Here is a 27,724-nt window from a genome sequence, read left to right as displayed (position 1 = left end):
GAAGCAAAGAGAGTGAAATAAAGTTTTACCCTCATCCTGTGCATTGTCAGCCCCTGTGAAATCCAGACTCCAGTGGGATAATTCCTGATGTGCTCCAAGGCAAAGCATTTCAGGTGCTGAATCATCTGGGGGCTCATGAAATGTCTCCTGGTTCCCTTCCTTTCCTCTCCCTCCCCTCCCACTCCATACTGTAATTATTTATTTGAAACAAGCTGGAAAGTCTTTGAGAAAAACTCTTATTATAGATATCCTCAAGTCTGAGCCTGGCTGAGGGTTTTTTTAAGTACTGTCCTGATGGAAATGATGTCTTGGTCTAAAAATCAGCATAAGGGCTCCATTGATACTACAGTTGGCCCACACCAAAATATTTTGGTACCACAGAATTATTTACTGGCATCTTTGGTTTGATTTTGACTTGAGAGTTTTGATTGGGCACTCTTTGAAAATTGTCCTTTGACAGAGTTGCTGCTTTTTCCTACAAACACAGAATCCCATTGTGGTTTGGGTGGGAAGGGACATTAAAGATCATCCATTCCCACCTCCTGCCATGGGCAGGGACTCTTTCCACTATCCCAGTTTGCTCCCAGCCTTGTCCAACCTGGTTTGGAGCATTTCCAGGGATGGAGCAACTCTCTTGTTTAAGTACATTCAAGTCAATACCCCAGGCATGGTCTAACTGGAGAGAAAATTACCAGGAAATGAGAAAATTAATGTGATGATTTGCTTTGGAGATGAAGTTGAAAGCTGACAGAGAACCAGCTCCTGAGGTCTTCAAAGGTGGTTCAAGATCCAGCTCATGAAACCCTCCATTGCCATATCCTGTGAGGTTGGCCCGGGATACAGACAGGAATTCCTCTTTTCCATGTCCCTGTGAAAGCCAGAGGAAACCACAAACCTTTTGGAAATCCCTGAGCTTGCCCTCAGTGACCCTTTTGCCCCGGGAAGGAGAATCCAAGTGTGGCACCCCCAGGAAGGAGCGGGTGTTGTGATGCTGTGATGTCACCTGGGTTGTGTTGACATGGAATGCAGGCCGTTCCTGAGGCACCTGCAGGGGCATCACTGCTCTGAGAGCTCTGGGACAGTGTTGGACCAGGCTGGATTGAGATGCTGCTCCTCACCCTCTCCTGTTTAGCTTCCCTGACCAGCAGTGTCCAGGCAGGTTTTGTTTCTCAGCATTCTCAGCGCAGAAGAGCTGCAGAATATTTAAATGTGGGTAAGTGAAATGGGTCTGGGCTCATTCCTTCTGCTGAGGGAATGAAGGTGCGGCCTGTGCTGAGCCTGATGCACCTTCCACCCCTAAACAAGGATTTTATCCCACCTGCCCATGGGACATGGTCAATGGTCCCTCCCACCCCAAATTCCTGGGCAATGTTTGGCAGAGTTTAGGTTTGGGGAGGTGACAGGGATGTCACTTTGGGAGGGATCAAATAACAGATCCAGGGAGGGCATTCTCACCCTTTACTCTTCTGAGACCCCACCTGCAGAGCTGCCTCCAGATCTGGGCTCTAACAGCAGGAGGACCTGGAGCTGCTGGAGGGAGACCAGAGGAGGCCACAGAGCTGCTCCAAGGGCTGGAGCCCCTCTGCTCTGGAGCCAGGCTGGGAGAGCTGGGGGTGCTCACCTGGAGAAGAGAAGGATCCAGGAAGAGCTCAGAGCCCCTTGCAGGGCCTAAAGGGGCTCCAGGAGAGCTGGAGAGGGACTGGGGACAAGGGATGGAGGGACAGGACACAGGGAATGGCTTTAAACTGCCAGAGGGCAGAGATAGATGGGATATTGGGAAGGAATTCCTGGCTGTGAGGGTGGTGGGGCCCTGGCACAGGTTGCCCAGAGAAGCTGTGGCTGCCCCTGGATCCCTGGAAGTGTCCAAGGCCAGGCTGGATGAGGCTTGGAGCAACCTTATCTGGTGGAAGTTGGAGTTGGAATGGAGTTGGAAAAAATATTTTTAAATCCCTTCCAACCCCACCCATTCTGTGATTCCCTGTTTCTCTGATTCTACAGATATTTCTGTTTCAGTGCTCAGGGATGTCTTGCCCCTGTCCAGCGCAGGCTGTGACACTGCTGAATGTGTCCAAAATGTCCCTTTTTGTACCCAGGCTGTGGCCTCCGACCATCCTACGAGTCCTTCCCGAGCACTGGCAAGAGGATTGGGACAGGGACAAACGTCATCCCCGGGGAATTCCCGTGGCACGTGAGCATCCAGAGCCACGGGAAGCACATCTGTGGAGGCACCATCATCAGTGCCCTGTGGATTCTAACTGCAGCACACTGCTTTGCAAATGAGCTGTGAGTGATCCAGGGATGGGAGGGCAGCCCAGGCATGGGGAGGGGGATGAAATTCCTCCTGGTGGGTGCAGGATGTGCATCTCCTCCTGTGCCACATTTGTGTGGATGAAACTCCTCCTGGTGGGTGCAGGATGTGCATCTCCTCCTGTGCCACATTTGTGGGGATGAAATTCCTCCTGGTGGGTGAGGGATGTGCATCTCCTCCTGTGCCACACTTGTGGGGATGACATTCCTCCTGGTGGGTGCAGGATGTGCATCTCCTCCTGTGCCACCATTGGTGTGACTGAACCCTAAAAACAGGGGTTGTCTCCTCTGGGGGAGACAGGCCCATATTTGAACACAGGAATGTGCAGAAATCTGCATAACCATTTCCAGTGCCTTTGCCTTTTTGATTTTCTTGGGTTAATAAATTTCCTGGTTCCCAGAGCTTTGATTTGGCTTCAAGCAGAAGGGAAATACTTTGAGGGGTGTGGTTGGGTTCATCCCTCAATACTTTGAGGAGTGGCCTGAGCAGCCTTGGATAAATGCCCCTGATGCTATTCTGATGGCCCCAAGCATTTCTTGTGCATCCACACCTGTACCAGCACCTTGTAAAAGGTGATGTATTCCATTCTAGCTCACTGTATCCCCCAAATTACCTTTGCTTTCACACACCAAATACCTTCACCTCAAGGAGATTTTGAGTTTAAAACACCAAGTTCTGGGTAAATCAACTCCATGCAGTGTCCAACCCTCTGTGAGTCCCCTCCAAAATGTGGCAGCTGAGAATTGCTTGGTAACAAATGACCCATGGCAGCTGGAGCAGCTGGCTGGGGACAGTAGGGTCTGAGCAGCCAGCCCAGGGCACAGAGATCCAAAAGATCCAGACCATTCCATCTGCTTGGTACAGACTGGGTTATTTATAACCTTCATTCACGTTCTACCTCTGCACCCCTCTGCCCTGGAAACCATCCTTTCCTAGGAGTGAGGGTAAATTCCTTGGATATTTACAGCTGAGCTGCCTAAGCCACCATCATGCCCTGCTCTGGGGAGGAGCCACCAACCTTCACAACCCAAATCCTTTATGTTCCCCATGCCCTGTTTTGTTTTTAAGGCCACCAGACCTGATGGTGGCAGTGGGGGGAGTGAACCTCAGCCTCCCTCTGGAAGAGTGCAACCCAGACAGCCTCATCCTGCACGAGGGGTTCAACAGGACCAGCCTGCAGAACGACATTGCCCTGATCCTGCTCAGCAACCCCATCGAGTTCAGCACTGAGAAGATTCCCGTCTGCCTGCCCTTCGTGTATGACATGGACAAGTGGCAGCACTGCTGGGCTTCTGGCTGGGAGAACACCAGTGCAGGTGAGGTGCTGGGGGAGATGCATTTGCTGATGGAAGATGGGTTTTGTGGCTGTCCTCTCCCATGAGGGGTTTCCCAGACAAACTTTCAGTCCCCACCTTTTTTCATCATGACTTTTTTTTTTTTTCTGGTCATATAATTAAACCATATATCCCTACATTGTCCAAATCACTTATCATCAATACACTTTCAATTAACCTTCCTCTATATTTCCTAATATCAAAAACAACAATCAACCATCATCACTCTACAACCACCCCCAAACAGACATAGAATTAACCCCAGAACTACCCCTCCCCCCAAAAAACCCAAACAAAAATACAAACCACGATTGACCAATCACCCACCAAATTTTACGTTCTTGTAGCTTATAGAAAGCATGACACTGAAGATGTCGAGATGGTTTATGCATCCAAACCCCCCCAGACTCTGCACATCCACCAGTTCCCTGTTCAGGGCAAGAAAAAGTCACCAACAACCCCCAGAGCAAAATCTGGGACCTATTTTGGTGCCACATCCAAATTTTGGACCTCATTTTGGCAGCCAGATTAAGGCAAACTCCACCCTGGTGGGTAAATTAGCACATAATAATGGAATTATTAGGGCTGGAAGGGACCTTAAAGCTCATCTTATTCCAACCCCCTCCAGGGGAGGGAAACCTTCCACTGTCCCAGGTTGCTCCAAGCCCTGTCCAACTGGGTCTTGAACACTTTTCACCTTGTAGGATCCTTGTGGGTAACTTCAGCTTGGGATATTTTATGAATTACCCAATTAGGCTGGGTCTAAAATGGTCTGGACTAAAGGAAATGAGGATTTGGGGCTGTCTTGGTTTATTGCCTCTGTGAGCTGGATTGACTTATTGGTTCTGGCCACTCCTTCCTTCACTCATTTAGGACTGCAGATTGCTGTTGCTAATTGATCTCATTTAAGCCCTAATGAAAGCAGTTCCAGCACTGATTGTGACCCAAAATGTCTCTCCTGAACAAATGTCACTAATTAGCCAATGAGCTGATTCATTATTGGAAAGAATTAATCAGGACTGGGAGGGCAGGGGTGGGGGGGCTTGGAGCTCGAGTGCTCCTTCCCAGGATGCGTTAAGTGAATATTCCATTGAATCCTTGCTATTCTACTTCAATTCTGGGTGTTTTTCTTCATGAAACTCTGCATTTGCCTTCTTAAGCTTCATTTTCCTCCCTAAGCAGTAACACACAACACTCTCACAGTTGTGAAGCTCTCCCCCTTCACCAAGGTAACATGTTTCTATTTTCTGTCCAGTAGTTACACAGCACTGAACTTGATCCACAGGATCATGGACTCATGGAATGGTTTAGAGTTGAAATGGACCTTTAAATCCATGCAGTGCCACCTCCTGCCATAGGCAGGGAAACTTTACACTATCCCAGGCTGTTCCAAGCCCCATCCAACCTGGCCTTGGACACTTCCAGGGATCCAGGGGCAGCCACAGCTTCTCTGGGCACCCTGTGCCAGGGTCTCACCACCCTCACAGCCAAGAATTCCTTCCCAATATCCCATCAAAATCTCCTTTTTCCAGTTTAAAGTCATTCTCCCTTGCCCTGTCCCTCCATCCCATATCCCAAAACCTTTTCCAGCTCTCCTGGAGCCCCTTTAGGCTCTGGAAAATGATCTAAAGTCTTCCCAGAGCTTTCCCTTCTCCAGGTGAACACCCCCAGCTTCTCTCCAGAACAGGAGGGCTTCACCCTCCTGGAGATTCCTTTACCAAAGCATTTTCATCTTTGGGCACTTCCATCTTAGCTGGAAAAGAGATGTGACAACATTCCATCTTTGAGATCTTGTCATTGAGACACAGATTCCTGGGAGGAGGTTCTGGGAGGATTTGGCACAGTGAAAAATGAAACAAGGAGTGAGTACCAAACAACCTGAAGGTCTCAGTTTTATCCTTCAGTCTCAAGTTCACTTTAGAGAGAAACATGGGTGAAGTAATTGGGGTTTCTGAGTAGCCCAGCGCATTTTTCAGTCTTTCTGTCACTTGCAGGTGCCAGCTGTGATTTCTGCATTCCCAACCCAAGGGAAGAATAAAGGAGATATTTCCTTTGTGTCACTTTGGGAAGACACAGCTGGGTGAGGTGTAGCCTTGCAGCCCTCCCTGGGGAGAACAATGCTTAGATTGGATATTAGGAAAAAAAATCATCCCTAGAAGAGTTGTTGGGCATTGGAACAGCTGCCCTGGGCAGTGGGGGAGTCCCCATCCCTGCAGGGATTTCAAAGCCATGTGGATGTGGCAGTTGGGGACATGGGGCAGAGGTGGCCTTGGCAGTGCTGGGGGAACGGTTGGGCTGGATGATCTCAAAGGTTGTTTCCACAGTAAATTATTCCATGATTCTAAAATTCTAAGATTAGAATTCTGGGGAAAGCTCTGTGGACTTTGATCTGCAGGGCCTTGCACAGGATCCCACGAAAAGCCCCTCAGACTGAGTTCCCAAAAAAAACATGAGTGAGAAGTCCCAAGTGTGCAGGGCACCGCATCTCAAATGATCACTGAGACCACCAGCAGGAAAATCCATCCCTGTGGGGGTTTCCCAGTAGTCTGGCATCCCTGGAACTGTCCAAAGCCAGGTTGGACAGGGCTTGGAGCACCCTGGGATAGTGGAAGATGTCCCTGCACATGGCAGGGGTGGCACTGGATGGGCTTTAAGGTCTTTTTCCACTCAAACCATCCTGGGATTCTGTGATAAAATCATTATTTCCAACACTTGGGGGTCCCCTGTGACCCCAAAAACCCAGAGACTCCATTGCCCTGAGATGCTTTAGAAATCCAGCTGAGGTTCTTCCCAAGGGAAATCTCCAGCAGCTTTGTTGATCCTTCTCTTTTCATTTGCTGCAGCGTCCCCTGTGCTGCAGAAAACAAAGGTGAAGCTGATCAGCAGGGAGGAATGCCTGAAGCACATCCCACACCTCGTGGGGGGCGTGATGTGTGCTGAGACAGAGCAAGGAGAAGGAGGAAGAGGAGGAGGAGGAAGAGGCTGCCAGGTAAAGGGACCATCCTGGTCTGCTTGAGGTTACACACTGAAAGGAAATGGGAATGGTTTTCCAGGAGCTCCAAGGCAAAAGAATTGGTATAGAAGTTTAATCTGAGGGTGTTTAATAAGAAACATTTCTCAGGTGAGGTCTTGGCTCTGACCCAAATGGGTTTGATTGGTCTGTGGGTGCCAGAATGAGTCACATCTTGTGGCAACGTGCTGGTGACAGAGAATGAGGGACTTTTCAAGCCTAAATTACAGTCTGAGCAGCATTTGATATCAGGAAGCTGACACAAGCACCCAAATGAGGCAAAACTCACTCCCAGCCTGTGCCCTCACAGCACATTCCACCCCCAGGATGGCTGTCCTGTGTCAAATGAGGCCTGGAAGCCAAAAATTCACCTTGTCTTTCATAGCACCCAAATTCCAACCCCTCTCCTGAGAGACTGACAGGGACTGGGCTCTCCTGCAGCCTCTGGTTCCAGACTGAGATTTCCCTCCTCCACTGGGAAATGGCTTTTTAGGAATCACAGAGGGGTTTGGGTAGGACAGAGCTTTAAATCTCACCCAGTTCCAATGGGCAGGGACATCTTCCACTATCCCAGGTTGCTCCAAGCCCCATCCAGGTGTATTTTATACATGTCCATGGGTTTGGAGGGGTCTGGATGGGGAGACATGTGGATGGACAGCTCCATCCTGTAGGAATTACTCATTGGAGGGGTTAAACCAGCACCCAGAACAGAGAGAGATCCTCTGACCTTTAGCAAAGGCTGGGGGCACCAGGACTGTGGGATTCTGAGAAAAAGTTTGCTTAGCAAAATGATTTTGTGATTAGCCAGAGAGAATCTGCCTCTGAAACCATCCAAGGAGTAGCTTTCACTTCCATTAAATTAAATTTAAAAAATCTTAAAAAGAAAATTGCCACAGGATAACATTAACATGATTAAAGGATGTACTACCCAGCCCAGCCTGAAGTTCTGTGGGTGAATGATGCTGGTGAAATAGCAGGAGCAATTGTTCCCAGCAAGATTAATCTCCTGGACTCAGAAAGCTGAAGAAGAAGATATTTAGATCCACAATAATGTCAGAGTTGTCTGAGGAATGGAGTAGGAATGTGAGATTTCCCTTTTCTCCTTTGCATGGGTGATAGAACTCAGAGTTCAGCGTCTCTCTGATTTTAGTGGGATCCTGACCAGGCAGGAATGCTTAGTAAATTGGAATAAAGGGAGCAAAACCAGAGCTGAGGATAGAAGTTGTACTTTTCAGGGATGAAACAAGTGACAGGACTTGCCACCAGATTTTGCTGATTTGCTGGAGGGGAAGTATTTTGTTGCTGGATTTCTGAGAAGTCCTGCTTAAAGCCATGGGGGACACATTTTGACCTCACCAGTCTGGGTCTGCAACCTGGTGGCTTGTCCTGGTGATGGCCTGGGACAGGACAGGGCTGAATCTGATGCTGCTTCTGCAGCAGGGACCACTGGGCAGAATCCCAGAATTATTTAGGTGTGGTGGTGTTCACAGGGGTCCCAGGATGAGGGAAGAGATGAGAATGTTGACTCCATGTTTCAAAAGGCTTGATTTATTATTTTGTGATATATATTATATTAAAATTATACTAAAAGAATAGAAGCAAGGGTTTCATCAGAAGGCTGGCTAAGAATAGAAAAAGAATGAATAACAAAGGCTTGTGACTCACTGAAACAGTCCAGATACCTGGGCTGTGATTGGCCATTAATTAGAAACAACCAGCATAGGCCAATCACAGATGCACCTGTTGCATTCCACAGTAGCAGATAATCATTGTTCACATTTTGTTCCTGAGGCCTCTTGGCTTCTCAGGAGAAGAATCCTAAGGAAAGAATTTTTAATAAAACATATTCATGACATTTAGGTTGGAAAAGCCCTCCAGGATCACTGAGTCCATCCTGTGACCAAACCCCACCTTGTCCCCAGCTCAGAGCACCGAGTGGCACATCCAAACCTCCCTCAGATACCTCCAGGGTAACATCCAAACCTCCCTGGGCAGTTCCACCCTTGCAGGGAAGATATTTTTTCCAATATCCAATATAAACCTTTCCTGGCACAGCTTGAGGCTGGTTTCCCTTATCTTGTCTTAGAGAAGAGCCAGATCCCCCTGGCTGTCCCCTCCTGTCAGGAGTTGTGCAGAGCCACAAGGTGCCCCCTGAGCCTCCTTTTCTCCAGGCTGAGCCCCTTCCCCAGCTCTCTCAGCCCCCCCTGGTGCTCCAGCTCTTTCCCCCAGCCCCATTTCCTTCCCTGGATACTCTCCAATCCTTCAATGTCCCTTTTGGAGTCAGGGACAGAACTGGACAATGCATCTGCTCTGTGGACAGTGTAAGGATTGCCTGTAAGGATTGCAGGGTTTGTGTCAGATGAGAGTGAGGTCAGAATTCAAAATGCCCAAATCCTTCACATCCTCATCTCTGTGGTGGAGACAGAGCAGAATAGGGTTGCTCTGCTCCATCCAGCTCTTTCCTTGGGAACTTCCAGGCTCCAGGAGCCCCCCCCGAGTCCCTGGGGAGAGGCCAGGAAGGATCAGAAGCTCGAGCAAGGCAGAGATTCCTGGTCAGGGAACAAACCCTGGAGATGCTGAGTTGGCTCCAGTAGCTGCAGCCCAAAGAAGTCTGGACATAGAGGAGATAAAAGCCTGGTATTAACCTTTCCTGGGATTTGCTGAGGATCAGGATCCATGCTTTCATGTCCAGAGCCAGGCTAAGGCAGGAAAGTTGCTGGACTCGAGGTTGTAAATCCACATGATCCACATCAGGATCCAAATCTGTGAACTGTGATGGAGGGAACAACTTTTCACATGGGGAGACAATGACAGGACAAAGGAGAATGGGTTTAAACAGAAAAAGAGATATTTGGATGGCATATTAGGAAGGAATTCTTCCCTGTGAGGGTGGTAAGGCTCTGGCACAGGTGAAGCTGTGGCTGCCCCATCCCTGGAATTGTCCAAGGCCAAACTGGACAGGGCTTGGAGCAACCTGGGATAGTGGAAAAATTCCTCCTGATGTCCAACCTGAACCTCTCCTGGTGCATCTTGAGGCCACCCCATGAATAGAAAAGCCAAGAATGAAAAGGCTCAGACATTTCACCAGCTGCCGTCATACCAGACCAGCCTAATTTGTGGATAACTGACCACGTTCCTCCACTAACTCAAGGAGATTGAATAGCAGAGCTCCCAAGTATTTCTACCTAAAAAAAAATAATCAATTCCCTTAAAAAGAAAAATCTATTCTATCCCAATTCCCTGGCAGTTCTGAAGACAAATATATGGATTGGCTGGGAATTAACACTACCAGGAGCTGTAATTGACTTATAGTTCTATTTAGTCATAAACATTAACATTAATGGATGTTCAGGGGGTACAAGTGCTAAAGAACAGACACTGGAGATGGCCTATGTATTATTTTTCTGTGTGCTACATTTCTTCCGTGACCCCATGAACCACAATTGATGTCTCATTCCTTGCTTTCTTAAGCATCTTTTGTTAGGCTCTGATGCAATGGTAACTTGAACAATAATTAGAGTATAAGGGGCTCACAAAGCAAATGCCTCCTTCAGTGCCTTCCCTGCCCAGGCAAAATTCAGTAAATGGCCCAATTATAGTTCAGAGGGGCTGTGGGGGGAGCTCTGATGTGGTGATTAGGACAAAGTGTGTTCAGCTGGAGTCACAGGTCACCCACAGTTCAGCAGCACATGAAGGGGGGCCAGGCCCTGCTCTGATTCCAGGGGAAGGGATTGCTGTGTGACCTCCAGGAGCAGTGGGGTGGTTCCCGCTCAGGTGAGTCCTGGGCTGCAGGTATCCACCCCCTCCTACAGCCTGCAGCAGTGGGGATTTTGGCCATCAATCACACAGTGGTTGGGGTTTGAAGGGCCCTTAAAAATCATCTGGTTCCAACCTTCCTCTATCCCAGGTTGATCCAAGCCCTGTCCAACCTGGCCTTGGACATTTCCAGGGATGCAGGGGCAGCCACAGCTTCTCTGGGCACCCTCTGCCAGGGCCACCCTAGCCTCACAGGGAGCAAATCCTTCCCAATATCCCATCTAATCCTGCTTTCTTTCACATTAAAGCCATTCCCCCTCGCCCCATGTCTGAAAATGCCCTTTACAGCCTCTGGGGTGCTCAAGGCTCTCACCCCACAGAGCTGGAGCAAAAGCAGCACTTTTTGTACTGGATGGGGTTTTCCAGCCATTTCACAAATGTCTATTTTATAACCATCAGCATCTACAGAACCATCTTTCCATCAACAGGGAGAAAAACCCATCCCTTGGTGATGGGAGTCGCTGAGGTTGTTTTAAGCATCTGTGTGCGTTAAAATGACACCAAGCACTTTGTGTGTGTTTATTGCTCCCCATGAACTGAAATCCAGCTGAAGGGATTTAGCTGACAGAGGGGCACTTGGCTCTAAGGCATGACAGTTGTTTACATTTAATTCTCTATTAGACACCCCAGGATATCCCCTGGTATCCCACTGCTCCCACCTCAACCTTTGCTCCAGTGACTGCAATGGGAGCCTGACACTGGCACTGGAAAAGGTCTGGCATCCTCTCACAAGGTCTTGCCTCCTTTTGCTGCTCCAAACATGGCCCCAAAACTGCCAAGAAAGACTCATTAAATAGAATTTTCTGAAGGAAAGAATCCTGCAAATGAAAACTGTGTTTTTATACGCAGTTGTCATGGATTCAATGAGAAGGGCACCAAACAGGATAGTGTGGTCAGTCCCTGAAGCTGCTCAAAACACTTGAACAGAGGTGGTTAAATTATGGTCTGGCTGCAGTCTGTAGGGATGGGGAGCATCCACAGGATCTCTCAGGTCCTTCTGCTATCTTGGTTTTGAAAGACAGGTGTCTGCTAAGGAAGGCAGGGGCCTCCCCTGAAATGGAGAATGTAAACCCTCCCCACTCCTCTGAATTGCTATAAATTTTAAATTAAGGGGCTCTCAGGCAAAAAATATGGGAGCAGAGAATAACAGTTCTTTAATAGGGAAGAAAATAAAAAGATAAAATAAACAATGAAGTAAACTAAAACAACACTGACAGAGTCAGAACCCAACCTGACACTCTGTTGGTCAGGGTGTTGGTAGCAGTCCAATTGGAAATGTGACTGCAGTCCTCCTGAAGTGTCAGGTGTGGATCTGTTGGAGCAGGGATCCTGTAGAAAAGGATGTAGTCTTCCTCAGACGAACCAGTGGAAGAAGAGGCAGCTGCTGTTCCTCTGGGAAATCCAGTGGAGAAGCTGTGCAGTTATTCCAGAATCTCCAGATTATATCTGGGTAGGAATTCTTGGCTCCTCCCTCTGGGCTCACATCTCCCAATGGGATGCTGTAGTTCTTATCAGCCATGCAGTGACATTCAGTAGCTCTTATCAGCAGATGTCCCCTCCTGAGGGAGAAGTGATTGCGGAAGAGATAAGGCAAACTGCCCACTTGTCAAAAGACAGCTGCCATACAGATGGGAATAGAAACCATCTTGCCTTGCAATCTGAGACGTCTGCCTATCAGCCAAATGTTACCAGGAGCCAAAACTATCCACATTTCAGTCCAAAGTCATTACAAACCACACAAAAGTTCTTTATTATTGCATCTTACCTTTAAAATTGAATCACAGAATCACTGAGGTTGGAAAAGCCCCCTGAGATCATTGAGTCCAACCATTCTCCCAGCAGGCCAAGGCCACCACTGACCCATGTCCCCAGGTGCCACATTCACCTGTTTTCTGAACATTTCCAGCGTTGGTGACTCCACGACTGCCCTGGGCAGATGTGCCAGGGCTGGACAAACCTTTCAGTGAAGGAATGATTCCTAATATTCAATGTAAACCTCCTGTGGTGCAATTTGAGGCTGTTTCCTTTTCTCCTATGGAAGAGAATGATCCACTCCCCTCCCTTGTCATGGATTTCCCATCACTGAGCTATTGCTACCACCATGAGGTGTTTCTTTTCCCTGAGGGACAAATTGCTTCAAGCAGGAAGGTGTCCTGGGAAGCCCAGAACAAAGCAGTGGAGAGGTGTTTCTGCATTTGCAGTCCCTTCAGTTTTCTTCTGAAGGATCCTTTGATGCGCAGCTCACAAGAATCAGAACAGTTTTCCGTGAGTTTTTAGGACTTTCATCACTTTATCATTTTATGGTGTGGGCAGACAAGTGAGCACAGGCAGGCTTTGATGACTTCATTCTTTAATCTGAGAGAAATTAATTCTCAATGCAAGACCCTGGGATGATGATGAGGATGATGTTGGGTGTCTCTTCTGCTTTCTTCCTCTGGGTTGTAGATTTTACTCCCTCAGACTGAAGCTGTTTGGGAGTCCAGCTTGGCTTTGTGTGCCTGATGGGGAGCAGAGCACCTCTGGATCCAGCTGAACACAAAATCCCAGCTTGCCCTGGGAGTGGGGAATGGCTGTGGTGACTCAAAGGAGCCATTTCTCATTCACTGACAGCTCTGAGGGGAAGCTGTGACTCACAGGCACATCCAAATTCTTTAAAGAAGTTGTCAACCCTGTGGAAGAGAGTGGTTCAACCATCTAACACGTTCTGAGATTCCCAAAACTCTTGCAAGGAGATTCCTCACCAGAGGTTCATGGAGAAACTGGGCTGTCATGAAGTGGAAGGGATTTGAACAGAGAAAGAACTTACAGGGATAGTTTTGTTGGCATCCATGCAAAGAATTCTGATGTTCCAGGAGGGCAAATGACAAAGTGACCAAGTTGGCCAATGCCACAGTGTTATTCAAAGGGGTCAAAGTGAAAGGTGGCTGTGCAGAGGTGCAGCAGGTCCCACTACTCTGAGTGACTGGGGGTTAAAACAGCAGCTGCAGCTCATCATTGATAAAGAAAAAAAATAAGGATATATGGACAAGCTATTCCAGCTGTACACTGGCCATAATAGGCTCTAATTTAGCTATTACCATGTCAGAAGAACTATGGCTAGTCCTTCAAAAACATCAGCTTGAGGCTCTGGGGAGGTCAAAAGGGCAATGAGAACATTAGGAATTATTAGGACAGGAATAAGTGGCAAAGCAAATGTGTTGTGCCCGGGCCCTTCTCCTGGAAGCCTGCCTGTGTGTTATTCCTGTTTGTTCCATCTGAGAAAGGAGTGGTAATTTCAGAAAAGGAGGGTAGTGGAACAGGAAGGGTGAACAGGGACATGGAAGAGCTCCTGGCATCACAGGGAATAGCAGAGCAAGGCTTTCAGGAGAGATGTCTGATGGGGATGTGACACATTCCCAGCCTCATGGGCACCATGGAGAGGAGTCAAGAGCTGTCCTCGTGTCACTGCTGCTCCAAGCACATGAAGGAGGGGTGTCAGATGGCCTTATCAGGCAGCAGATCTAAAAACAAAGAGAAGGAAGTGTTTTTTCTTCCATCAGATAATTAAACTACGGGAGTCGCTGACCAGGATGTTGTGGGTATTTATCCTTAAGGGATAAATGGATTCAAAAAGCAATTAGGCAATTTCCTGGATGAAGATCTCTCTGAGGCCATTAACCACTGGGATGTAAATACAACTCTGTAAATACTGGTCCTGTTCCTCCTCCTCCTCGCCTGAGCACTTGACAGGCAGAGACAGGAGTCTGGGCCACAGGGCTTTGGCCAGAGGCATCTGCTCTGTCTGTGCCACTGCAGTCACTAATGGCCCTGCTGACATCACACTGGGTGAATTTGGGTCATCTTCTCCCATTTTCCAGCCAGGGGATGGAGGGACAGAGGAGCTGAAGGCTTTCAAAGGGTTTGTGTGAGAGGTAATCCACATGCCCTGTATTACCCGATGTCTTTCTGGTACCTGCGCATTAACGTGGCCACAACCTCCTTCCTCCCACTTTAAAAACAGCTGGAAACAACTGGGCAAATGATGTTCTGCCTCCAGCAGCTCTGATGGGCACTGCTGTTATTCCCAGTGTTGTTATTCCCTTGCTGATTGTCTCCAATTTGCACAGAGCTCACCAACATGAAAATGAAAGCAGCGATGACTTGCAGGGATTGTGCATCCACCTAATGAGGATCAGATGAGTTGTTCTCCCACCCCCAGAGCTTCTCCCACCTCGGAAGATTTATGTGGCTGAACATGTTTGTTCTGATCAATGACTGTGCTGCAGACACGAATACAAATGTAGAAGAGAGATTACACTTTTGATCCAAAGCCCACTAAAGGCAGCAGAAAGGCTCCTGATGCTCACAAAAAAAAAAAAAAAAAAAAAAAAAGAGGTTTTGGTCACAGTGAAAAAGATTAAATTTTTGGTCAGCTTCAGTGAACAAAGCACCTTGTTAGGCAGTGACAGATTTTATACAACCCACAGCTATTTATCAGTGAATGTATCATTGCTTTCACCTCTCCTAATGGGAGGATTAACATGTTTAAGGCAGAAATTCAGCACCAGATCTGATTTGTAGCGTTTGCTTTTCACTCATCTTCGAGATGACAAGAAACATGAAACAGAAGCAAAGCTGCTATTTTTAGTTTGGTTATTCCAATCCAGAAACTTGGCACTTAGAAGGAAAAGCAGGAGCAGGTATCTGGTGTGTGTTGCTGACCAGGATTGTTTCAGCACCAGGATGCAGGAGCCTGAAAAAGCAGCCTTTAATAATTCTTCGATCCTCAGAGTCATTAACCTGAGCGTTCATTAAATTAGCGTTACTGGAAGCATCACAGAGCTGAGATAATTGTCCCAGCACTCAAAAACTCGCTCCTCCCACACCCTCTCCTACACAAGGATGGAAAACCTTGGGCCGGCATTCCTGAAGGCTTAAGGTGGATACAGGGATATTCAGAAATGTCCGAGGACTGAGTTTATCCTCTCCATCTTTAGTCCATAAACACCAAGCTCCTGATTCATGCAGGCTGCTGCTGTAATGATGTGAGATTATCACACAGAGAGGATGATTTGGCCCATTTTGTGATAAAAACCTCATGTTAAATAGCTGAAATTAAATGGATATGAGAGTAGCACCCAGGAAACAGAGCAGCTCAGCCCGTGTGGAAAGAGATCAGTATTTGGGTGCCAGGGCTTGTGGATTAGGGAAATGGATTTGCAGCTGCTGCCTGCAAGTTTTAAATAACCGATCCCCCAAACATCCCCATTTCCCCACCAACCAGGGAAGGGAACCGAACGGACATGGCTAAAGAGGAAAAGAAGGGAAGAGCAGATCTGGTTTGAGAGGGAAGCAGGGTTTAAATGGGGATCTCTGGCTCTGCCTCTGGTCTGCATCCCTGCCCTGACCGTGATGCAATAATTCCCGTGGGGACAGAGACAGGGCATCAAGAATTCACTGCTGCTCCGGGAAGGAAGATCCTTTACAAGTGTGAACAGCCCCCGAACTGGAGCTAAAACTGATCTGTGCAGGGGCTCGGCTGGTGCTGAAAAATCTCCTTTTTTTAAAATTTTTTTTTATTTTATTTTTTTCTTTTATTTTTTGGGGTTTTTTCTTTTTTCTCTTTTCCCTTGTTTTCCTTTTTTCTTTTTTCTTTTTTTCTTTTTTCTTTTTTTCTTTTTTCCTTTTTCCATTTTTTCAATTTTTTTTCTATTTTTCTTTTTTCTTTTTTTCTTTTTTCTTTTTTTCTCTTTTTTATTTTTTTTCTTTTTTTTCTGGTTTTTCTTTTTTTCTTTTTTCTTTTTTTAATTTTATTTTGCTGCTGGGAAAAGCTACAGCGGAGCATCCTGAGCTCCCGCTCTCCAGACTCCACTGGTTATCCCGGTGTTGGAGGCTCCCAGCGCCTTCCTCTCGCCTCCAGGATAATCAGGATAATGCCTTAGCCCATTCCTGCCCCGAGAGGATCTGCAGTGAAATCCCCGGGAATCGAATCATGTGTGGATGCTCATTCATTCCAACGGGATGCCACCACGGCTCCAAGGTCACCTCTGTGGTTTTCACTGGAATTCTTGGCTGAAATTGGGTCGGAAAACCTCTTTTACATTCTCAGTCTGAAGAGGGTCCAGCAGCACTGCTTGAGGTGCAAGGGTGTGGCTAAAGTAACAACTAACAATGTTGGTTTTATGTTTGGACTCAATAATCTGAAAGGTCTTTTCCAGCCTTAATCTCTGGTTTTTGTTAGTCCCTTCCAGCTGTGGATAGTCTGTGATTCTATAAACATTTCCTCTGCATTTATCTTAATTTTTAACTCCTGAATGAATACTGAACTAGAAAAAAAAAGTAAAAAAGAAAAGATAAGAATATTAATGACCAGAGCCCTCCAGCTACTGGAGTGGGAATTCAGCCATAAACTTGAGCGAGTGCTGATGAGCTGCAGAGGGAACTTCAGCCCCTTCCTTGCCCGTTAATTAATGTGTGTTAGCTCAGGGTAGCTGCTAGCAGAAGAGGTTCCATCCATTAATGACAAAGATGTTTCCCAAAGTAGTGTGCAAACAGGGAAGGACAACATTTCCCAGTAAAGTTTGCTGTCTTGGGAAATGGATTTGTATTGAATTTGTTTACCATGAGTGCTGGTTAGGAAAGATGGGAAAAAGATTCAAGCCCGCTGTGGAAGGAAAGTTCTTTATTGCAGGGACTGCACAGCACTGAAGATGTTCTGGAGTCCCAGACTGGTTTGGCTTGGAAAGATATTAAAAATCCTCTAGTACCTTCCACTATCCAAGCTCCAAGCCCTGTCCAGTTTGGACACTTCCAGGGATCCAGGGACAGTCACAGCTTCTCTGGGCACCCTGTGCCAGGGCCCCCCCACCCTAATAGGGAAGAATTCTTTCCCAATATCCCATCTATCCCTGTTCTCTGGCAGTGGGAAGCCATTCCCTGTGTCCTGTCCCTCCGTCCCTTGTCCCCAGTCCCTCTCCAGCTCTCCTGGAGCCCCTTTAGGCTCTGGAAGGGGCTCTGAGCTCTCCCTGAATCCTCCAGGTGAGCACCCCCAGGTCTCACACAGCCTTTCCTCAGAAAAGTGCTGCACCAGCCTTGGGGGGATTTTTTGCTGCTTTCTCTTCTCCCTGGGTTTGTGTCCAGAGATTCCAGAGCTGGTGCTCTGGGTGCTCCAGCTACAGCAGCCATATTGAAGATTGCAAGGCAAGTTGTTTTCAATTACCATCTGTATGGCAGATTACCTTTGTCAAGTGGGCAGTTGGCCTTATCTCTCTCTTTGAGTGACCACATTCACATCTCCTTTGGGAGGGGACATCTGCTGATAACAGCTATTGAATGTCACTGCATGACTGATAAGAACTACAGCATCCCATTGGGAGATGCTCTGCCCAGAGGGAGGAGCCAAGAATTCCTACCCAGATATAATCCAGAAGTTTTTGAGACAAGGGCATGGCTTTCTTCATGGGTTTCCCCAGAGGAACAGCAGCTGTCTCTCCTTCCATTGGATCTGCAGAGGAAGAATACATCCTTCTGTCCTTCTCTACAGATCCCCCTTGCTCCAACAGAACCACACCTGACACTGCAGGAGGGCTGCAGCCACAATTCCAATGGGACTGCCACCAACACAGGGTGTCAGGTTGGGTTCTGACTCTGTCAGTGTTGTTCTAGTGTACTGCATTGTTTATTTTATCCTTTATTTTTTTTCCCTTTTCCCTATCAAAGAACTGTTATTTCCTGCTCCCATATTTTTGCCTGAGAGCCCCTTAATTTAAAATTTATAGCAATTTGGAGGGGTGGGGAGGGTTTACACTCTCCATTTCAGGGGAGGCTCCTGCCTTCCTTAGCAGACTCCTGTCTTTCCAAACCAAGACAAGCCACCAGGAGAATATTCCTCTTTTTGAGGTGGCTGCAACCTGCATTTGAAGCCTTTCCCACACTGGGTGAGTGGTCCTTGCAGCAGCAGGAAAGTTTTCAGGCAAGTGACTGTGGCTTCAAGAAGGATTTGTCAGGATTATTGTTCATCTGCTGCCCAGTTTCTGGCTGCCAGCCCCCAGAATTCACAGTGGCAGGTACCCAGCACCTCCAGCAGAAGCTTTGCAGAGGAGACAAGGACGGAGGGAGCAGTCACAGCAAATGCTCCTTTTCTCTCTGGGATGGTGTCTCTTGCTGACAGCTCTCAGGTGTCCTCCTGGGGCCACAGGAGCATGTGGAAAAGGCTGGGAATGACAGGGACTCAGTGCACTGAGCCAGAGCTTGGGACTGATCTCCTCCTCTTGCCTCCTGTATCTATTTATTCTGCAGGATCTGTGAAATTTCGAATCCAAATTCCCTTTTTTTCCCTCCCCAAATCCTCATAATCCTGGGACAGAGATTGATTTTCTCACTCAGGCTGCTCTGAGGGACCTGAGGTTGGACCCAGCTGTAACATTCCTGCTTCTGCCACAGGTGGACAGCGGGGGACCTGTGGTCTGCAGCTACTGGGACACCATGAAGTGGTTCCAGGTTGGCATCATCAGTGGAGGAAACCCAAACCACAGGATTTTGACACCTGTTTACAGCTACCAGAAGTGGATTGAGAAGGAAACAGCCATAAGGGGAAAACCATTCTTCACTGAGGGTGTGGACAGTGGAACACATATCAGGGTTGTTCGTTCCAGGGCTGGAACACAGGTGGTATTTCTGGGGTATTTTCTCCTTTTATTAATCTTTTTAATAGCAATTAAATTACCCTGAGAAAAGGTTTTTGAAAATAAAAGTCAGAACTCCCACTTCATTCTTTTTTTCCTCAGGCCAACCTGCTCCATGTCACTGACATGAACACAGGGACCAACAGGAGGTGTCACAATGAGACAGGGAGGGAGGCAGAGGGTGGAGAAATGAAATGAAAGAGGCAGGATTTGGGCAAGAAGGGCCATAATCCTCTGGAAAACACAGATATTCCACACTGCTGGGTCACACTGGACTCAGCTGTTTGCTAAGCTCAGATGTGGCATCTGAAGGTGCTGATCTTCTTGGAAAGTTGAAACCCAAAGGAAGAGATCCACTCACTCATTATCATTAGATGCTGTAGGATAGCTCTGGGCTTTTGAATCTTACAGATTAGCTGGACTAATTTATTTTAGTCTGATTTTAACTGATTTTATTTTTACTAAGAGCACCCACAGAGAGCTCAGCCCCTGCTCAGGTGCTGTCAAACTTCTGGGACAGAACCACTGAGGCACTGGAAGAGGTTGCCCAGAGAAGCTGTGGCTGTCCCTAGATCCTTGGAAATGGCCAAAGCTAGTTTGGATGGGGCTTGGAGCAACCTGGGATAGTGGAACCTTAAATCCCATCCCATGGCTCTAGTTGGGATGGGATTTAAGGTTCATTCCAACCCAAATAATTTTAGGATTTTGTGATGAGAGAAATCTTTGGGAGCTGTCCAGAAAATGCTGCCTACAAAACCCCTTCAGTCTTATAAATAATCAGAATTAATCCCTTGCAAGTCAATGGCAAAGCAAAAGGAAAGAGATTTTTTCCCCCACTCTTTTAGAAGTGGTTTTTTTTCTGAATTGCTGAGAGCTTCACATCCCCGCTCCACATCCCAGCCTGAGCTGGTCCTTCACATCCTTCCTTTATTGATCTCCAGTATTCCCAACATGTTCTGCTGCTCACAAGGAGGTTTCAGCTTTTCTTGGAAGTGATGGGGAAGGAGGGAGGCAGCAAAGTCCCCTTCATGTCCCACCTTTGCATAAAAGCACCTGCAATTTGCAGCAATGATAAAACCCAGTGAATGTGCAATGGGACAGAACCTCACAAATTGGTTTTAATTACCTTGATATTTTCTGGCTAGCTGGCAGAAAAGCCTTGTAAATGAGAATTAATTCATTTACCTTAAGCTAATGCAAACCCATCTTGGCATAAAAGTCAGGCTTTATTTTCTGTGTTATCTGAGCAGAAAATAATGCTTAATTATTATTAGTTCTGAGTAATGCTTATGAAAATTGCTCCACATTAATTTCACATGGCTGACTGGCTAATGGATGCATAAGGGTCTTGTAACCCTTTGCAAAAAGACTAATAAGAGCTAAAAACAAGGGGAATATATTACTTTAACAGCTATTAGTAGCAGACAGTGTCTGCTGGCATTAATACCTATATTTATTTTCCTTTCTATTAATAATATATCAACAGATTCTGGAAGCCATGGACATCAGGAAATATTTCCTAATGTTGCAATCTCTTCAGCTGCGGAATTGTTTCCCCCAGAGGAAATGAGAGAAGTCCTCCTGCTTAAATTATTTTAATGTAGGGGTTGTATAAAGCACTTTTGTCTCCAGCACATGGCAGGGAAAAAGCCTGGGCTTACAGGGGCCTGCAAAATGACCCAGTAGGTCTTTTCCATCAGAAGCATTTGCAAATTGATCATGGTCTGTGCTAAATGAAGGCAGGGCACTGCTGCTCTGGGCTTTGATTCATCCTGCTCTTTATTTATTCAATGGATTTGGGGATAACTTTGAGCTTGGTGCCTCAATTTCCCTGCTTGTAAATTGAGAGCATGAAAGACTCTCGCTTTCCTAGGTGGAGTATCACTTCTGCAAGTTCAGACCAGCAGAGAAATAAACAGGAAAAACCTTTCCCTCCTTATTTAAAACATCATAAAACTCAGTAAAGTGAATTCATCTCTGTTACTTCTTCCACTGTTCAATAATTAGGGTGAGAAAGGACATGTCTGTTTAACTTTCCAGGCTGCAATTAAGTCTGATGAAAACGTCTTGATGCTGTGTTCTTTTCTGAGGGTATTTGGGTTTTCAGGGAATGTTCTGATTGTGGACTTGACAGGAATATTTTGGAGTCACTCAAAATCAAAATGCAGCTGTTCAATGGGACACATTATTTTTTTAGCTTTCCAGCATTGGTGTAAATGTTCATTATGTTATAGCATTCTGTATTTGCAGAATCCCAAAATGGTTTATGTTGGAAGGGACCTTAAAGATCACCTTATTCCACCTCCTGCCATGGACAGGGAGAACTTTCACCATCCCAGGTTGCTCCAAACCCTGTCCAACCTGGCCTGGAACACTTCCAGGGATCCAGGGGCAGCCACAGCTTTTTTTTTTTTTTTGGTTTAGAACATCAAAATGAAACATTTCCGTGCTGAAGGGCCTCAACATTTATGTTTCAGTCTGTAGCTGGCAAAACTCACTTCTTGTCCTAACTTACAGCTCTTTTCTTATTGCCCCTCCCTTCTTTCCAGAGACAGATTTTGTTTGCATCACTACACCTCTAGCAGCAAATAAACAGGATATGGAAATGCTTAGAGACCTGGGAAAACATCTGTAAGAGGATTCAGGAGGAAAAAAAATAGGAGGATATGAGTACTCAAGCAGAGAAAAGAGATGGTCAGGAGCTGCTTGCACATTTTGCTGAGGAGATAAGAAGAAAAGCCCCCCTGAGCACTGAAGGGAGCAATTTAAAAGCCAATACATCAAAGTTATTTTGGCTTGGTTCTGCAGAGATTAAGGGCTTTGTGTACCCACTTTGTGTTTCCCTGTCTGCCCAATCCCAGCTGGAGCAGGGAGCTGGGGGAGTGGAAGATGGTGATGTTTGTGCAAATTTGGCAGCGAGAGCTGGTGGAGGTGAAGGGTGGGGAGGGCTCCAAGCACTTTTGTGTGGCTTCCACCCCAGAGAAGGAAGGTGGGAAAAGCAGCAATCCCTGGTCACAGGTAAGTGCTGCTGGAGAAATCCAACCTTTACTCATCCTCTTGGTGGAATTGATCCACCCATCCCATCCTGTCCATGGGATGGGCCTTAGGGTCCCTTCCAACCCCAAATATTCCATGATTCTGTGATTCAAGGGGATGATCCCACACGTGTCATCCAGCTCCTTCTCAGTAGATGTCATCTGGGAGATCTAAAGACAAAGCAGTTGTCCTTGTAGGGGACTGAGGTTTCCCATTTTCTTCTTTCCCAGCCTGGATTTCTTCACAGGGGTAAAACACAATAAAAAACCCAGGTTTGTCTTCTGCTGCTCCCCTCAGCACCCCTGGGGTATTTTCTGGGGTCCCCTGGGGCAGGAAGAATGAATCTGACTCCATGTTCTTAGAAGGATATTATATAGTATTATATTATATTATATTATATTATATTATATTATATTATATTATATTATATTATATTATATTATATTATATTATATTATATTATATTATATTATATTATATTATATTATATTATATTATATTATATATTTATATATTGATATATATTGATAATATAATACATATAATATAATATATATATTATATGATGCTATACTAAAGAATAGAGAAAGGATACAGGCAGAAGGCTAAAATATAATAATTAAAAACTCATGACTCACTCCTCAGAGTCCAACACAGCCTGACTGTGATTGGTCATTAAGTTAAAACAATTCACATGAAACCAATCAAACAATGACCAGTTGGCAAACAATGTCCAAACCACATTCCAAAGCAGCAAAACACAGGAGAAGCTGATCAGATAATTATTGTTTTCATTTTTCTCTGAGGCCTCTCAGCTTCCCAGGAGAAGAAATCCTGTCAAAGGGATTTTTCCGAAAATATGGTGGTGACACACTCTGAGCACCTCTTTGTCCCTCTGAGGCGGAGGCAGAGGGCACACATGGCTCTGACTCTGACCACTGCCATCCATTTGTCACTCCTTATGCACTACATGGAGTGAAATGTGATTTTTATTGATAATAATGTAGGATTTGAGGTGGAGACTAGAGGCTGTACAGGATCAGAACCCATTCCCACAATTCCCAGCGCTTTCCCTTACGGCTTTCATGGCATTTTTCAGAGTGAGGGCTCTGTTTATCCTTCTGCAAGCATGGGAATAATTAAAGAGCAGGGATGTCCCTTGGGATGCACCAGTGGTGAGGATGATTAATCACTAATGTTAATTGAAAGTGGCTCTGGAACAGAAAACACCACTGACAATATGGAACTCCTTGATTTGTTGAAAAAAACCCGAACTGGTGAACATTTCTGGTGTCAGGCTGAAGACATTCAGGTGTTGCGGTGTTGTTGCGAGGGTCCCCAGGATGAGGTGAGAGATGAGAATTTACTCCAAGTTCTCAGAAGGCTGATTTATTATGATATGATATGATATGAATGTGATATACTAAAACTGTACTAAAGAAAGAGAGAGGAGATATCAGAAAGCTAGACAAGAAATGATAATAAAAACCCATGACTGACTAGAGTCCCGACACAGCTGGACTGAGATGGGTCATTAAGTTAAAACAATTCACATGCTGGGTAAACAATTCTCCAAATCACATTCTGGAGGAGCAAAACATGGAGAAGCTGAGGGTTCTCATCTTGCCAGGAGAAGAAATCGTGATGAAAAGGACTTTTCATAAAATATCACAGTGACACTCAGGGACACTTTCCACCATCCCAGGTGGCTCCAAGCCCTGTCCAAACTGGCCTGGAACATTTCCAGGGATCCAGGGGCAGCCACAGCTTCTCTGGGCAACAAGAGGAGCAGCTTGGCCACCTCTGGGCAGACCCCCCTCCTTCACTGTTATGTCACTGGTCACTGCTCCTGGTGGGTAATAGGGTTTGTAAAATGGCAGCAGCTGAGCTTACAGCACCCTGCAGCACCAGGAAACATCCTCTTTTTGGGTATTTCCAACTCTCTGACTCTCATGTCCTTTTTTGCGGGGTGTCCTGGGGTCTCTAATAATTCTTGTATTCACAACTGTCCCATGGTGACTCATTGCTCCAAGGGCTTTTCAATATGGAATTCCCTTTGTTCCCACAGACCAAACCACCAAAATGATTTGCCAAAGTGCATTTGGCTCCTCTGCTGCAAAGTTTGGGCTTCAACACAAAAAAAAAAAAATAAAGTTTCCTCTTCCTTAAGGCTTTTGAACTTGTGTGTCTTCATACCACCTCTGCAGGCATCGGCAGCAATGTGAACAACTCCAGAGCTGCCTGTGTGTGCCTTGGAAAATAAAGTGGTGGAAAGGATTATTTGCCTTGGAAAATAAAGTGGGGAAAGGAGGATTTAGGCACTCAGTGCAGACACAGGAGTGCAGCTCTGCAGCAGCACTTTGAGATTCTAGAAAAAAATCTGGGATCTGCCTTGGTCTGATCAGAATCATGAGAAAGGCCAAAGGAAAAAAAATAGGAAGTGATCTGTTAACTGTGAGCACGATTTTACAAACAGCTCCTGAAACCCAGAATTGCTGGGCCAGTGCTCCATGTATTCCTCCATTCCAAGCTACACTAATAATTTGTCCTGTTGGGCAACTTTTGGCCAGACACTCAAGGTGAAAATGATGCTCTGCAGAGCAGAGGGCTTTGTTAAGAAGGAAGGGGACCCAAGAATGGGAATGGTGACATTCCCAAGGCTGCCAGAGCTCCAGGAGTGTTTGGACAATTCTCTCAGGGATGCACAGGGTGGGATTCTGGGCATTATCTTTTGCAGGGTCAGGATTTGGACTTGATGGTCCCTGTGGATCCCTTCCAATATAGGATATTCTGGTTCTAGGAGTGGTGCAGGAGCTTAAGGGACATTTTGGTAAACTCTAGTTGTCTGAGTGCCATTGTCCCTGCTCAGCTCTGCTCAGGGAGGAGGGGCAGGAGTGGGAAGCTGGAGCTGGATGTGTAGGGGAGCCCAAAGATTCCCAAAGTGTTAATTCAAGTTGGTCCAGTTGATGCCTGGTGACAAGGAAGTTGTATTGTGGATGGTTGAACTGCTGTGGCTGAGTTTGCACGGCTGGAATACTGGGATGAAGGCTCTGGTGCAGAAGGACCTCCCATCCTGGTCATCACATTCAAGGTGCCAGAGCTGTGGGCTCAGGGTGTGCTGCCACTTGCAGATCCAGTGCCCCACATTTGAACCTGTATCCCAGGGAATCCTGGCACTCCCCATCCCTCAGGAAAATTTAATTGTCTCCAAAATGCTCCATGCTCTGGGTGTGACCTTGTCCTGTCCTTTTTTTGGCTGTTCCTCCTTTGTCAGGAGGAGTCAGATCTTGGCCAGAACTTTCCTGTCCCATGCACTGGCTCTGCTGGGATGGAATTCACATTCTTTATGCCAACACAGGTGGTGCTCTGTCTTAGACTTGTCCCCAGATCTGTGTCAGTGATTTTGCTGTTGCTGGGCAGGGTACACACAGCATCAAAAGTTTCCCTGTTTCCCACCCCACCTGTCTTGGTTTGCAAAGACAGGAGTCTGCTAAGGAAGGCAGGAGCCTCCCCTGAAATGGAGAATGTAAACTCTCTTCACCCCTACAGATTGCTATAAATTTTAAATTAAGGGGCTCTCAGGCAAAAATATGGGAGCAAGAAATAACAGTTCTTTAATAGGGAAGAAAAACAAAAGGATAAAATAAACAATGCAGTAAACTAAAACAACACTGACAGAGTCAGAACCCAACCTGACACCTTGTGGGTCAGGGTGTTGGTAGCAGTCCCATTGGAATTGTGGCTGCAGCCCTCCTGGAGTGTCAGGGGTGGTTCTGTTGGAGCAGGGATCCTGTAGAGAAGGATGTATTCTTCCTCTGAAGATCCAGTGGAAGAAGAGGCAGCTGCTGTTCCTCTGGGGAATCCAGTGGAGAAAGCTGTGCTGGTGTCTCAAAAACGTCTGGATTATATCTGGGTAGGAATGCTTGGCTCCTCCCTCTGTGCAGAGCATCTCCCAATGGGATGCTGTAGTTCTTATCAGTCATGCAGTGACATTCAATAGCTGTTATCAGCAGATGTCCCCTCCCGAGAGAGGTGTGAATGTGGTCACTCAGAGAGAGAGATAAGGCCAACTGCCCACTTGACAAAGGTAATCTGCCATACAGATGGTGACAAAAAACATCTTGCATTGCAATCTAGAACACCACCCAGCTAGTGAGGAGGCTGGGAGGGCAAAAGGAACTAAGAGGGGACACAGGTGACCCCAAATGACCACAGGGATATTCTAAATCCCATAGTGTCATGCTCAGCAGTAAAATCTTGGAGACAGCAGGAGAAAGGGAATGTGTTTCAGCCTTTCCATAAGGTTTTATATTAAAAGAGGAGATATTTAGATGGAATACTGGGAAGGAATTATTGGCTGTGAGGGTGGTGAGGCCCTGACACAGGTTGGCCAGAGAAGCTGTGGCTGCCTCTGGATCCCTGGAAATGTCCAAGGTCAGGTTGGATGGGTCTTGGAAGAACCTGGGGTGAAGGAAGGTGTCCCTGTCCATGGGAGGGGTTGAGATGAGCTAAATTTTAAGGTCCCTTCCAACACAATCCATTCTGTAATTCCATGATTCTTGTGCCTTTTTGCTGGCACACAGCTTTACTTCACTTATTAAACTGCCTTTAGCTTGCCCTGTAGGATTTTTGCCTTTACACTGGACCCTGCACTTCCATCTTCCTGGTATTTTAAATCCCAAACTCACACACCTCCAAAGACTCATTTAAAAACCACCTCTGCAGGTTGCTCCTTAGATAAGCTTGAGGTGACTGTTTTATTTTCCTTGCTGCCAGCACACAGATGTTGGTATTTCACACCTCCCATAACCTAAATGGTACCAAAACCTCTCTTCCACCCCAAGAACCAACTGGCCCTGTCCTGCCTGACCCATTTGGCGACATCCTCTGTTTTAGGGTGGCTGATCCAAACTGCCTCCTGGCAAAGGCCCCTGGCCTGTGTTTGGGCTGGTGTTTGGGTTGGTTTCAGCCATGTCTGCTCTGTGCTGGTAGAAAAATCCTGTACCCAGGATTAGCTCCCTCCTCCAAATCCTGCTTCTTTCCCAGCTCTTCTGCCAATGATTCCTGCTCTGCAGCCATCCCAAACATCCTCCTACAGCCTGGCAGGCTCGCTGGAGTCACAAAGCCATTATTGAGATCCTCCAATGGCTTTAAAAGATGCATTTTGGTGTTCTGTTCTCCCCACTGTGTTTGGGGGCACCCTGAGTCACTGCTCAAAAGGATTTGGACTGACCTGCTGCCAGCTGATTTGGGAAGGGGCTGCATCCCAAACTTCTCAATGCCACCTACGCCCCTGCTGGGCTGCCAGGGTTTCAAAGCAATCCACGGCACAATTACAGGCTAACAATACAAAAAAGGGAAGGGAATGGTGCCATCCCACTGTGATCTCATGGAGAAAGGCAGAACTGTTCTGTAATAAAGGTAAATCGGTTTCTGCTTCGCTGCATAATGAGCCTCAGATGAATTCAGCAGGAGAAATCCCAATTAGACACGGGTGGAAAAGGAGCATCCCATCTCAGGAGCACGTTGGGGAGGATGAGGATTTCTCCTGTTGTGC

The 27,724-nt window shown here is 46.6% G+C and overlaps 1 protein-coding gene across 1 annotated transcript; it reads left to right on the top strand.

Moving 5' to 3' along the window:
- The first annotated feature begins 1,104 nt into the window (after window positions 1-1,104).
- Window positions 1,105-19,177, top strand: LOC135445169 (serine protease 55-like). The gene is made up of 6 exons (XM_064707205.1): window positions 1,105-1,159; window positions 2,094-2,283; window positions 3,377-3,624; window positions 5,547-5,552; window positions 6,486-6,631; window positions 18,890-19,177. Exons 1-6 carry the CDS (start codon window positions 1,105-1,107, stop codon window positions 19,175-19,177), a joined length of 933 nt encoding a protein of 310 aa, XP_064563275.1.
- Window positions 19,178-27,724: the final 8,547 nt, after the last annotated feature.

The sequence above is a fragment of the Zonotrichia leucophrys genome, chromosome 3 (assembly GCF_028769735.1).
Source record: "Zonotrichia leucophrys gambelii isolate GWCS_2022_RI chromosome 3, RI_Zleu_2.0, whole genome shotgun sequence".
Classification (NCBI taxonomy): domain Eukaryota; kingdom Metazoa; phylum Chordata; class Aves; order Passeriformes; family Passerellidae; genus Zonotrichia; species Zonotrichia leucophrys.
Note: the sequence above shows the minus strand (reverse complement) of the source record. Positions and strands in the feature narration are given on the sequence as shown.

Coding starts and splice junctions, on each gene's coding strand:
- LOC135445169 (XM_064707205.1), top strand. CDS start 1,105: ATGCTGCTCCTCACCCTCTCCTGTTTAGCTTCCCTGACCAGCAGTGTC. Junction 2,284..3,376: donor CACTGCTTTGCAAATGAGCT/GTGAGTGATCCA, acceptor TTTGTTTTTAAG/GCCACCAGACCTGATGGTGG. Junction 6,632..18,889: donor GAGGAGGAAGAGGCTGCCAG/GTAAAGGGACCA, acceptor CTTCTGCCACAG/GTGGACAGCGGGGGACCTGT.